The sequence below is a fragment of the Anguilla anguilla genome, chromosome 14 (assembly GCF_013347855.1).
Source record: "Anguilla anguilla isolate fAngAng1 chromosome 14, fAngAng1.pri, whole genome shotgun sequence".
In the NCBI taxonomy this organism is placed as follows: Eukaryota; Metazoa; Chordata; class Actinopteri; order Anguilliformes; family Anguillidae; genus Anguilla; species Anguilla anguilla.
The window spans coordinates 9,257,323-9,271,492 of NC_049214.1; the positions used below are offsets into that span (position 1 = coordinate 9,257,323).

The 14,170-nt window shown below is 37.3% G+C and overlaps 1 protein-coding gene across 1 annotated transcript; it reads right to left on the reverse strand.

The window, feature by feature from the left end:
• Positions 1-7,737: 7,737 nt before the first annotated feature.
• Positions 7,738-11,374, reverse strand: nxnl2 (nucleoredoxin like 2). The gene is made up of 2 exons (XM_035389940.1): positions 10,769-11,374; positions 7,738-9,233 (listed from the first exon to the last, which is right to left on the reverse strand). Exons 1-2 carry the CDS (start codon positions 11,068-11,070, stop codon positions 9,065-9,067), a joined length of 471 nt encoding a protein of 156 aa, XP_035245831.1. The 5' UTR covers positions 11,071-11,374; the 3' UTR covers positions 7,738-9,064.
• Between the last annotated feature and the right edge of the window lie 2,796 nt (positions 11,375-14,170).

Here is a 14,170-nt window from a genome sequence, read left to right on the forward strand (position 1 = left end):
CAGTGTAACTGTATCTTCTGTTCCAGCTTGCAAGCGCAAGGCTCCTCCCCCTCTGCTACTATAAAGGCCAAGTTGTTACCTGAAGCAACCTTCTGTTAGCCTCTCTGTTTACACAAGACACACTGGGAAGCTTTTACCTAGTTCCCAGCATTTATTCCTCATATTGGCTCTTGATTTAAAAAAAAAAAAAAAATTATTCAAGGTGAAACATCCCAGAGATTGGTACCATCTGGTTTAGAATAGATTGAATTATGTGTAATTTAGGGATAAAAATCCCTTTTTTTTTTTTTTTTTTTTGCAGATTTAGTCACCAGAATGGGAAACAGCCCTAGCTGACTGATGTAAACATCAGGTACATGAGGAATGAACATGGTTGCAGTCTTCAGGGAGAAACACTGATGTACAAATGCCCCTGCATTGCAGGTCAGGCTGCACTGTGCTCTCTGTAATTACATCTGAGGTCAGAATAGAGCAATCAGACAAATTCAATTTCAGTCAATTTAACATCCTCAGCCTTAACTCAGCTCATTTTAGTTATATTGTATACAAGCCTCAATCTTAACACAACTCATTCAGTTAGTTTAATAATCTACTGAACAACCAGTAGTACTGTAGCTACAACATCTGACCCAAAAACCATAGTATTACTTTTAGAAGAGTTTGTTTGACTGGGCTTTTTTTCACAGCAGTATGTACATCCTCCGAGGATGCTAAGAGCTGCTTGGGCTGTTTGTTTGTTTCTGTGCTGTCTTGTGAATAAGGTTTCAAACTGAAACTGGAGCTTCAAGGCCAGTCCACAGAGGAGAATTTCTCACGCAGGCGCTCTGCTGCCACCTGCACCATGTGAAAGCCCCAATTCTGCTGGCAGTATTTTACAGGCAGTGGAAATCATTGCGGAACTGAAGAACTCTTGTTCTGCTGGTTGCCCGTTTTGAAGGAAGGAATGTGAGCCACAGTTCTCCACAGTGGCCCATTCTGTCCCTGCGCTCCACTAGTTCACCCCTGCTGTCATTTCTTAAGCAGAATTACAAGAGAGGAGGCTTGCCAAGACTTCTTATCAGCTATCCAACTCTGGACATCCAAGTGAACAATTCTCACAGAAACTGAGACATTCTTAGAGAGGCTACAACTCGGGTGTTAGCTTCTCGTCTCAATGGACTGTCCAAAAGATTTATTTGAATCTTTCAATAAGTAAGGAAATTGGTTACATGTGGTTAGCCAAACAAGATATGAAACCAGCTAGGTTAAAATATAATTTGGTGTAATTTTTACAAATGAATATTTTATATAGATGTGCACACTCAAACACAGCATGACTGGAGAAATTAAGCAAATATGTCCTGTTTTGTTTTGTTTTTACATTTTGTAACCATTGCTTAATATTGGTTTATTTATTTTGAAGCTGTAAATAGGCTTACCATATTTTGTCCTCTCTCTCAGAGTAGCTGTTTCCCCTCAGTGGTCCGTGCTGTGAGGGTCCCTCTGCTGGACAAACATCCTCAGTGCTGGCTATCAGAAGCAGGGTCACTAGAGGAAGGGAGGTTGAGCGGCTAATCCGTGCTACACCTTCCCATTTTTGAAAAGCAAAAGGTTCCATCCATGTTACCCCTCCTCAGATTTGAATGTAAACTGAGACCCAGACTCGATGCTGCAGAACCAACATGCCAAATGGCGTACAGGCTTTCAGTTTTCCAACACTAAGCCGATGATGTTTATTCTGAGCTTTCATCTACGCCATCAGAAGGTTTAAACTGAATTTACAGAGATACAGGTTTGGATACAATCAACTCACAGTTTGATTCAAAATTAAAAACCGCAGAATTTGATACAGTGCGTGATGAGTTAAAAAAACACCAAAATTAACAAGCAGTTTATGAATAAGAAATGAACACTTTATTCTCACTGTGAGTCAGGACAAAATTGAATCCAGATTTTTACAAATGACCCAGTTCTGTCTGAGCATCCAGGTTCCCTGTAATTCTCTAAACAACTGTAAACGATTGACCCTGCAACCATGACCATGATCACCGAACCAATTCCTCCCCAGTGGATAAATATGGATCTCTTACATGGAAACCTTTTCATCATAGAAATTTAATTTATAAACTGTTCAGGTAGGAAAGTGTCATCTCCCCTTAGTATATTTGCAACTGCTTCTCAGCCTGCATAACAAGCACAGGTGTTCCCACTTCACCTCAGTCTGATATTGAACAAAAGTGTACCTCTAGACGTACAGCGCTGTGAAAAAGTATTTCCTCTGTTACTGTGCATTTGTCACACTGAATAGTTTAGAATCTTTGAACAAAATATAATATTAAACAAACAAACCTGAAGTAAACACAAAACACATTTTTTATAATTTCATTTATTTAATGAAGAAAGTTATCAAACACCCATGTGGAAAAGTAATTGCCCCCTTGATAAGTGCTTGCACCAACAACTGCAACCAAATAATTTTACATCAGTCTTTCACATCAAAACTGCTTTGTGGAGAATTGTGGAAGAAGCAAGCTAGCTACTGTGCTCCCTACACATACAAAAAGCCATCATTCCATTCACTCAATAAATGACATTTTAGGGAATGAATACTTCACTGTGAGATTCAACTGGACAATTACATGCCAGACGGCGACTTAAGGAACCCCTAGTGTTCCAAGTCAGCATAACACACTTGGGACACATTCAAACCCAGACAGACAGCCATATCTAGGTGAATTCACTGTGGCTGAGTATTCAGACCTGTGCAGGAAATATGAAAAGAGTAAGGCAGAGCTGTTCATGTTCAAGGTTTTGTGATTGATGGGAGGGGAAAGCAGGAGGCCCAGGACCCCTCAAAGCTGCTCTTCAGTTGGCTGCTCTAAGCTTTGGCACCGAGATAGGGCCATTCTTCAGATAGACAGAAAGTAGACGTGACAGAGTTGAGATTGAGAGTGAGTGTACTATGGTGCTGTTTTGCCGGCTCAGAAGATGTGCACGGGGGCTGGATTTGTCCTCCTGAGCTAATGGAATAAATTGATCATAGGCTTCACACAACACCGCAGCAAAAAATGCATTTAAATTTCCCCAATTTCTATTCTGACAGACCTCTACTCTGTAGTGCTAGCGTAGAAGAATCCCTTGTGTGCTCAGTGTAATTGTTAGCCTGCGGAGTTCTAACCAGGGTAATGTGGTACACACAAAGGGACGTTAACACAAGTCATATTGCTTGAAGCAAAATATTTAGCATATTTGTTATTTTTAACTTTAACTTTAAATTTTTTTATTTTAGTTATCATATCCTTTATTCCAAATTCAGAATGCCTACTCATAATTGTAGACTCATCTCATCACTGTAATATCCTCTGTAAACTAGAGGGAGCCCAGCAAGCATGTGTTTTCCTCTGAAGTGCTGCCACCCTCTGGATCATGCTGTCATTTATATTTAGCTTGCAGGCTCAGGATCAACAAGATAAGTAACTTATGTCTGGTGAGAGGGAAAATCTGTGATTTGAAACCCTCCATCCCTGGAATGGCAACACTGGTGTGGTCAGGATTCTATACCAGAGAACAGAGCATGTCACTACATGGCAAACCAAAGCTTTAACAGGATGTGTCATTCGATCATTTGTGTGGCAGTTTTGGATCCAACTTGTTTGCTGAATTTCTCAATTAGCGTAATCCTTTTTCCAGTTCGACATTTATATTAAACAACACATTAAAACTGAAGAGTGCATATTGAACCCTATATTACTACCATCACAACCACTAAGATAAACAAAACCAGCTTACATAATGACACTTACGGAACTGAGTTTTTTCACCTCTACCTCTAAGTGTTAAAGTAGCAGAATGAACGTGACAGCCAGAGCAAACCTCGAATTCCGACAACAAACAAAATCTTCCCTTCTAGCCCTCAAGCAAGCTATCTCTTTGGTCTTCTAATTCAGAAGAATTATACACATGGTAAAAGTCTGCCTGTTGCTGGGATACTGTGGGAAGGTTCCAGACTCTGGCTGGGGAAGGTTTTAAGAGATTTACAAGAAAGGAAACGAGAAAAGAGCTGAGAGCCTACAGCACCAGCAGAGATGCAAGAGCATTTAAGAATAAACTAAAATGCAGGTGCAAGGGAAACTACTTTATTCAGACTGAAGAGCCACATTCATGATTAGGAATGAATTGTAGAACTTTTTTGGAAAAGAAAAAATTGGAATGGAAACTGATGAAAGGCACCTATTTTGATGAAATATCCTTCATACGTCAGAATCGAAAATTCATATTAACAACCCCATAAGTATATATTTAAATGTTTTAACGCAACATATAAATACGCCTTTCACATTGCCACTCCACTAAACCATATTGTCAAGGAGGTGTGCATGCATTTTACTAATTGTACATTTTATTGTTATTTTTGTGTACACATGCAGCTGACCTGTTGCAACATTATTTCACATTGAATGATCGTCAGGTATAACTACACAACGGTAAAGCCTAGTTTATGTTGTTTTCTTTTGTTTTGTCTAATAGTGTAAGGTTACTGCTCAAACTGGCTCTAACCTAGATGGCAATGAGGAATGGTTTACATATGACGTGTCTTATGGATATGAATGTTAATGAGCGCAGGATACACACCCACACTGTGTAGAACAGGTCACAATAATCAAATAGTGTTTATTGCAATTTAATGGTTATAATTGGGTCAAAAACTTGAAAGAAATATTAAGACGACAATCAATTGTCACTTCTGGGCATATAACCACAATTTGAATCCAGTTGCCTAGACCTCTAATTATGTTTCAGACAGTTGATTTTGGTAAGCCTGGGCTTATGGCCTATGTCTCTTGACTGTTCTTATTTCACAGCCTTATTGTGACTTCCTTTACTTCCATAGCACAACTCAGGTCTTCATGTTGACATATGCTAATAACAGACTCAAAAGCCTAGAAACAAGACTAGATACTGAAAACTCTTATACCTGCACTAAGGAAGCAATTGAACAGACCTGCCTTCTCAGAAACACGTGAAGCCATGGGAGGACTATGCATAAACATGAATGAGGTATTGGATGTGGTTAAATGTAGTCCACAATCTCTTGCATTGTGTATCATAATTAAATGACTTTACCATAGGCTTATCAAGTCTGTTAAAAAAAATAAAAATAACATCTTCCAGAAGGGTCAGCTAAACAAATTTATTATACTAAAATATTAGAAATTCAGTTTCCGGTGTCATGTACTTACTATCAAAATATTTAGTACCTGCTGTCATAGCTCATGCCATTTCTTTTTAGAAATAATAAGTCATACACAACACTGTCTGCCTAACATATTTAGGGTTATTGTAAATTTAAAATATTATATTTATTATATCATTGCACTATTATGTTTAGTTAATTCAATGGCAAGTTCATGTTTAACTCAACCATGCTGTTGGCAGAAATCTGTGATGCTCCCTGAAGGACAGTACAAAAAAAAAATGTTTATGCCGCTTCTGGGATTTTGGGGGGTGGGAGTGGAAAGGATTTGCAATTGGGCTGCGCCATTTCAATTGGATGTTTGGACAATCACTGACTAGTCCCAATAATGATAAATAAAAGCAGCAGGAATATACTGACGTTTTAGCTTCAGTACCCCACAGGAAAAGTAATTAGCAGACACAATGTACAAAGCTTATCCACTGATTACCCCACCATACTGCAAGCTTGCAGGCCAAGAAACTCAACTGTGGTGTCGGCCTCAGAGGAGATCCTTCTCATGGTTTGTGCTCTCATTGTGTAATATGCCAAGTCTCAATTGGAATAATTAAGCTATGAGGAGCTCTCCCAAGCAGTCTCCTCTCTTGAGTCTTCGGTGTGTTTACAGTAAGAAGTATGAAATAATTGTCAGCAAAAACACTTAATTTACCAGCAAGCATTTGCTAGAATGGAAGATGATGTTTTAAGATGTTGTCTACATGTGAGGCTAATGTTGAGCTGGGTTATTGCAATTATCTGGCCATTAGCCATTTTCATTCCTACCATACGTCTGACACTTTATGCGGTACTTACATGAAGTAGTAGGTCAATGCAGAATAACCTTTTAGGGTAGTTTCTCCACTCTTCACATAACATGTCTATGGAACTCTGAAAAGCCAATGCAATTTCAGGAAGGACATCGATTCATTTGGGACTCCATGTCACGTGTTAACTGTACACTGGAGAACTGAAATGAATGTTGTTCCAAAACAAAACTACACACAGACTGCCCTGTTCCCCTAGTTTCAGATGTGATATCACACCGTTAATATTGAAAATTTGCTTTACAGTTATTTCAGACTTTATTTTGAGATGTATCTTTTTGGGGAGCTACACCTATACTTCATTCTACAATTCCTTTTGAAATGGTACATTTAGCACCTCACAAATGAAAGAAGAGAGTCTTAATAAACCCTTAGCGCAAGCCCTCTGGATGCCAGCATCCTGAGATTGCTCAACTCAGACATTCAGTGCTCCTGCAACCTGACTAAGAGTGAAAACAACAAACTTCAGTGTTCTAGCTTCATTAGTAGATGATACACGACAACTATGCAAAATACAGAGTTTGTGCCATAATTGTTATGTTGGTCTTACATTTAACAAGTACCCCTCCCCTGCAGTCTCATGTGCAACTACACCCCCAAAGCATGACACACTGGACAACAGTCTATCTGGGAGTTCATAAAAATATTATTTTACCACCAAAAATTTGTACTCCGAATTAAGATAGACCCAACAATTCACCAATTTACCACGAAACTAGAACATCGGCAATATTTTTCTGATGGTGGAATATTATTTTATTGTAATCTTATTACACATAATGAGGTAATGAGGGGGTATTAGTATCTCAGTGTTTGTCACTTTCGGCATGAGAAATACTCATTCAAATTTACTGTGTGCTGTTATGTGCTAGATGAATGTAAAATTTCTCTTGGAGGGATCATAAATAATACCATTAGTAAAACGTCGTCCCATACCCATGCAACAAAAGATTACATACTGTAGAGTACCGAAAAAGTGAATTACATATTCAGGCATGTATACCATCATGTGTCACAATATTTTCACATTATTTATGTGATATCAATGTTTCGTCTTAAACCATCATAAAGAGCAAATTTATATGCTTTATAATGGACAAAAAGCATTTTATTCATTTTTGGAGATAGGAGATATTCATTTTGGATAGGTTTTTGTTGGATCTGAGAATCCTATACTGATGAAAAGATAATTTCTACTTGATTATGCAAACGTGAGTTTCATGAGTCAAAACCGTTCCGCATAGCACACAGATTTTGCACACTTGCGGTCAAGGAGTTTATGATCCAGGACATGCATAGTTTTACCTGTTATATACACATGATCTCTTAGTATTTAATTTCAAAGGAGAAAAACTTAATTGTATTTGTGACACTTCATTTTTACCTAAATTATGAATCTAATCTAATGTTAGTCTAATTAGTATTGTAAATGGTACAAATGTCCTGCTTCATTAAAGCCATTTTCCAAGTCTCTGTGATGCTCACATCTGGAGTTAAAAAGCCTTAAACAGAACAACCCCTAAATGGGTAAGGATTGCCCAGATTTGGCATCTACGCAAAGAAGTTAAATCACTGGCTGTTAATTGATATGAAGATAATTTTCTCAGATTAAAAGAGCAGAACATCAAGAGGAAAACCTATAATACATCACAGAATTCCCATATATAAATACCTACATATTTTGAAGAAACCACACATTCCTGCTGTGCAAATTCAGTGTTTATTTGTTGAATTTAATTTTCTCACACTATTGCTCAAGAGGCAGATTTGCATAGAATTCTACAGACTAAAACTGTACTGAAAATAAAAATATATAAATAAATATTACATTTATTAATAATGAATGTCCATTGCCATACATTTAATCTATCTCAGTGGACATTCTTTGTTCGTTTTGGATTTACATTTTTTTGTAGATTATTTCCCTTTCTCCAAATGCATTCCCGCAGTTTTCCGGATGAAGTCAATACAATACAAAACAGTTAATAAACCATATATACAAACATTTATAAAATATAATCTGTTCTGTGCAGTCAGGTAATATTTCTTTGGAACGGCCTAGGGTAAGTCAAAACAGACAAAACAGCTGAAATGCATGGATTTGATACATTAACATAAGAGCAGAAATAAATGAAACAATGTCAATGAGCAATGTCTTAAAAGTGTAGAAGGAACCAACTTAATGAATTTGATAACTGCAGACCTGAATTCCTTAGAAGTATTTGCAACATTCCATATACAGGCAGACAGTACAAAGGTGATTCAATCCACTGAAGTAGCCTAAGTAAATACATTTGCACATTTTTAAACACTCACCCTATGCAGTGCTATTTGCCCATCTGATGTATCACCTTCACAGGTGAGTTGCATTTGACTCATTGACTGAGGGGTGGACCTGGACCCTAATGTTGCATCTTTTAATCTCTCCATTTCTTTGCTCCATGAAGAGGTGTGCTGTCTTGACATTGTCTGCACAAATGCATCATTTTACTGGGTTTTCACAGTTCTTATTATTACAATTAAATCTGATCGGAAGCAATTTAAAACACCCTAGCCGGGGAAGGCAGCATCTAAATGGGTTTCTGCAGTGGGTGTTAACCAATGCAAATGTGTGCATTAACAAAGCTCACATGATTCTACAATATGGATACATGAAGAACGTGAGAACTAGCCAGGCACAAAGTCCTGTGTTTTTTTGAGCCTGTTTCTACAAAGGAATCCTATTTTCACCCCTTCCTCTATTGTTAAGTGGCTTACATCCTTCCTAAAAGTGTTAAAAACTAATTTGCCTTACGTTTTATGTCATAATGTCATTTGCATTAGGTTTCATGTCATATTTTTTTTTATTGGTCTTAGCGTATAAAATAAGCCCACTAAATAAAGTATATCTTCCGTACATATTAAATAAAACAAATTAGAAAATTAGTAAAATGTTTCAAAATATATCTATATTATATATTCAACACACTTCAACGGCAAACTACTGTGCATAGAAAACCCTGCAACTCTACTGAAATCCTAACTGTTCCTAGCCCCTAAAGTTTTGGAAGATTTCTGCCGCCTCCAACCAGTTCCTGAAGCATGCAAGCCCTCGGTCTCGGATTTGTTTTCTTCCTTTGTCTGTGATAACCTCTCCGCTTTCCTTCACAATCACTAGCTTTGGTACAGCCGTGATATTGTACTTCTTTTTCAAGTCGCTGTGAGAAAAAATAACACACACACAATTACTGCAGTGTACTAACTGCAAATATACAACATGCTATCTGGTTAAGTGGAAAGCTACAGTCACACCTAAGAAAGGTGCCTGGTTTCAAGTTATTCTCATTACAAAAAAAGTTAGTTGTAAAGTTATTTACATTACATTCATCATAATGTCCTGTATGTTCATTTTAAATGTATCTTTTTAGGTCCTGAAACAAATAAGGCTAATGAAAGAATGCTTTTGAAAGTGTTTGCAGTGTTCAAAATTCAAATTCATTAGATTTCTTCAAATTCACATAGATTTCATTTTGTGATTAGAATGAAAGTTAGGTTGAATGGCAGAAAAACTGCAAAGGTTTAAATCAAAATGTGATTTTTCAGCCACTGAAATCAGCAACTGATGGAAGCATATTTGACAACAATTACACTACTACTGCAAGTTTCCCAGAATGGGTGCCTATATTTTCCAACAGATACTTCAGCTAAGCATTTAGACCACACATTGTAAATTTTTACTTCTTCTGAAGAGAAAGACTTGCGTCACATGAGCAGTATGACTTTCTCATGTTGTCACCAAACTTGACAACAGATTTGAGGTTCCTCTAACCCATACAGACTAGCTTTGTGTAGAGATAAACATGTCACTGATGCATAGATGCTGACTCCCATCTCAGACAGAACAGATATCATTTACTGTCACTTTTAGCGTCACACACATATAGTCACTTGATTTAATGACTTCTACTGTCTGATGAAACTGCACATAAACACAACTGTTTCATAAAATGTAAAGATATCTCAATCACTCTTTTGACCAAGACCCTTGCAAGAACATGCATGCAACCTGACAAAGGCGATTCTATTGACGTAATAATCAGGTGCACCTAACTACAAACTAATAAAAAATAGAATCAACACCTGCAGAGGCAACTTAAAAAAAGAAACTAAAATAAAATTGAAAAAAAAAAACGCAAGCAAAATGCATGTATTTTGTACGAGAAAACCATACAAGCTACTCAGCTGACTGTACAATAGTTTCAGGAAGACTGCTATTCTTGAACATAATCTCCGAGGGGTGACCCTTAAACCTCTTAGCGCCTGTGACACTACACCGACTACTGACCCATATGTAGAAGTTTACAATCAGTGTCAGGTCATTATTGCACGCTATGTGCCATGGTGGTTATGTGCATTTTTTAAATAAAAATCTAAAGTGAAACACTTCAATTCACGTGCTTAGGGCACGAGGGACTGCCTTAAAGCGACGACGATAAACACTAACGTGAACTAGAATAAAGAGGGTGCACTGTCCAGGCAAGATGTTGTTGCCGGATTACTAGCCTACCTAAGATTATCCGAAAGAAACATTAGCCTGTCGTTCAGTGTGCTACGTTTTGTCAAAGCGGGTTCCTTCAAATCTATTTCTAAATGTGATTTAGCTTTAATTGAACAAAACACACTAGCCAGCAACAAAGTATCAATAAACTGACTAAAACATGCGAATCTATTTATTAGCTGTACTGTTACTCACTGTTTATATTGATCATGCCAGGGTAAGACCAACCAATCTCCGTGCATGTCGTGATAATACTCGATCATATCCTCAGAAGACTTGTCGGACGAAATGAAGACTATTTCGAATTGAGCAGGCGGGTCGTTCTCCTCTACCAGATCCGTGTAAAACTCACACAGGATGGGAGTGAAATCGCGGCAAGGTGGGCACCAACCCGCAGAGAAATACAAACCAACTACTTTGTTTCTGAGAGCCTCCTCTGGGTCAACGACTACGCTTTCTTTATTCAAAAGAGTTCGTCCAGAAAACACTTCCACCATTTTCGAGCGTGGGCTACAACTTCTGTCGTTCAGTGCAGGAAATATAACGCCGAAACTGTTCAAGAATCAGTATCTGGAGACCGGAGTATGGGGCGCCGACTCAAGCTGTTCGGCTGGCTAGGTTGTTGCTAACATCAAATAAGTAATTCCGGAAGTAGGAAAGCAAGCTATATATCTAGCACTTCATTTGATCTTAGTGTACTCCCTTTGTTGTCGTTGCTATTACTGTTAGCTGATTATCTATCACCAAATGTTGCGTGACTATAGCACCAACCTAATCAACTCCCAAGTTGCTAGTTAGCAACGCCTAACTACAGCATGTCCAAAGTGTTTGATTGGCCATGGACTAGACCAATCCAGTTTCTTTTATTTAAAACAGGTTGAAGCTGAATTTTCTCTTGGGATTGGGCCAAAATGGTTAGCTGCTTCGGGTGCATACTTCCCTAAAGAATTGTTCGAAAACCAATTCGAAGCATCTACTGCATTGTTGATTTCAATTGTCCTGCAAGTTCTGACTCTTGGGGGGACATAAGTATTTATATATTTCTGATATTTATAGAATCCAGGCTAATGCAATTTCGTTAATTATTATAACCAATGCACGTTTGCTCCTGTTCTGGATAATCTTGCAGGTTGATGCTTTTGATCACTTACTCTTTAATTTGTATAACAGCATCTGATAAATTGATATAATATGATTTTTCTAGGTTCGTTTCTGATTTTTGAAAACTTTAAAAAAAAATCTTATAAATGTGTTCTAATTATCTTAACACTTTAAACCCTGGTACAACTCCAACATTTAATTCTGCTTGGAAATGGTAATATATAATAACCAAATATGGTCATGGTAATTAAAAATAAACTAATATAAAATAAACCCAAAATAAAATAAACAATTTAAACTATTATTCTTAGAGCTCAAATGACAAGAACTACTCAACAAACACTTTAGCAAGCCGTTAAATTTTTGTACTGTACTATAAAATGAAAATGGGTAACATCAAATTTCTATTCTGACACTAGAATTACTACATAATTAAAATGTGAGGATTAGCTGGCTGGGATTAATTAACTGTAATATCCTTCAAGAGAAAATCTGACTAAAATTTAAAAAATAAAATGTAAAATATTCAAAAATCTGGAGTTAAACGCTTGCCTTTGTTGCATAAGTATTTTGTTCTAATGAGCCTTGTTATTTTAACTTCAACCTTTGACATGTTCCAGTCAGTAGCTTCTTGTATTCAAAGCTGCTTGTAAAATACTTCCGGGATGATTTCTCTGGATGCTTTGAAGGCTATTTTAACAAGTATAATTCTGACTACAATCAATCAATAAGTCTTGACCTCATGTCACACTTCTAGTGTAGAAGTAGCTGTTCTAATTGATTGCAGTTGCAGTGAGATTCTGCTGCTGGTCAGACGTTGCACCACTCCCTCCAATAACTGATTCAAGCAATGTCAGGGTAGAGGTCAGATCGAAAAAAAAATGAATGTGGTTCGGATCCCGGCAAGTTATATCCACAGACTGACTCCACTTACATCAGAGGGTACATGCGCTCGATGCACCAGATTCACATGCAGGCACACAATCCTCATAAAGCATTATTTTAAAGCATATATTTTAAATGAAAATGTCATTGAGTTTTTATTTTATTACCCGACTTGACAGAATGAAAAGCAATTAAACCCAGAGCATCAATCATGTGTTTCAGAGAATCATTGCTGTAGAATTTACAATGTAAGCACTGTATGCAGCACAGAATGCAGTATGATTCCAGAAAATACCACTAGATGATGCTAATCCATACCATTGTAATAGTGGATAAACGTGCAATGTTATGCATGTGTGTGTGTGTTTGTGTATATATATCGTTAATTGTATCATTTGTGTGTATATATATATATATCGTTAAATACATTGGGGCAGTGACACAATTTTTTGACTCTGTACTCTTAGCACATTGGATTTGAAATAAAACAATGAATATGAGGTTGAAGTGTAGACGGTTAGCGTTATTTATAAGATACCCTCAAAATAAAGCAGTTAACTGGTTAATTATGTATCTATTTTATATTTTTGTAACTAATTTGACTCTTCCTCACCTTTTCTCCTCATTACAGACATGCTCCTCAAGCCCCGTCCATGAGAGCCATTACCGTAACACAAGCTTCCATCTCCAGCATCAGTTGGGCTGCGATCGATCTGGAGATGTGGTGTGTTAGGTGTGCCTGTCATGGTTCGGAGTTCTTCCAAAAAGTATATGTTGCACTGGCCACAAAGCCCTCATGGCCACATGACTGCAGTTATATTTGCATGCGCGGTCACAAATTCCATGATAGTTTTTAAGCAGGAATTTTCTCCATCAGCCACACCTGCTAGATTTACCAGCCTGATCAGCACAATGCATAGATAAGCAGAAATGTCGTACTGCACTCCAAGGGAGACTGGAAATGTTGTCTCCTGAACGGTCTTTGTACTTCCCTACCCCCTTCTGTCACAAGCTACTTGATCTTTGGTTAGTTTGTTATGTGATAGCGAGTTGTTAGTTCAAATTCAATATTTAAGTGAGGTGGCTTAAAGACAGACAGTTGTGTTTACACGATAGTCAAGTTAAACCACTATGATAACACACACAAGCAGAAACCATAACAATAATTCTAGATACCAGAACTGGTTTACGCTTGCCATAACAAACAGTCTTTCACTGTCTGACTTCTTTGTAAAATGGAAGGCACTTAATGAGTTTGGATGAGACTGAGCAGATTCTAAATATACAGTACTTTTTGAAAGTTTCATGATCACAAGGTCAGACGATGCAGATATAGGGTAATCAATGTCATGTACACATACATGGAATAAAAATAAAAAAATGATTGAAAACTCAGATGTGAGCTATTTTACAGAAACATACCATTGAAATGGGATTCCTAATACAATTTGTAGGTTAAAGTGCTTTTAGAAGCACCAGTATCATTGTCATCTTAAAAAAAACATAAATGACTAGTAATGCAATCTTCCTAAAGCATCTGATCTTTATAGTAAAGTAAGTCATGGCAATCAAAACATACCACTAATAACTGAAAATTCTAATTGCCACAGT

Coding starts and splice junctions, on each gene's coding strand:
- nxnl2 (XM_035389940.1), bottom strand. CDS start 11,070: ATGGTGGAAGTGTTTTCTGGACGAACTCTTTTGAATAAAGAAAGCGTA. Junction 9,234..10,768: donor TGGCATGATCAATATAAACA/GTGAGTAACAGT, acceptor TTTTTCTCACAG/CGACTTGAAAAAGAAGTACA.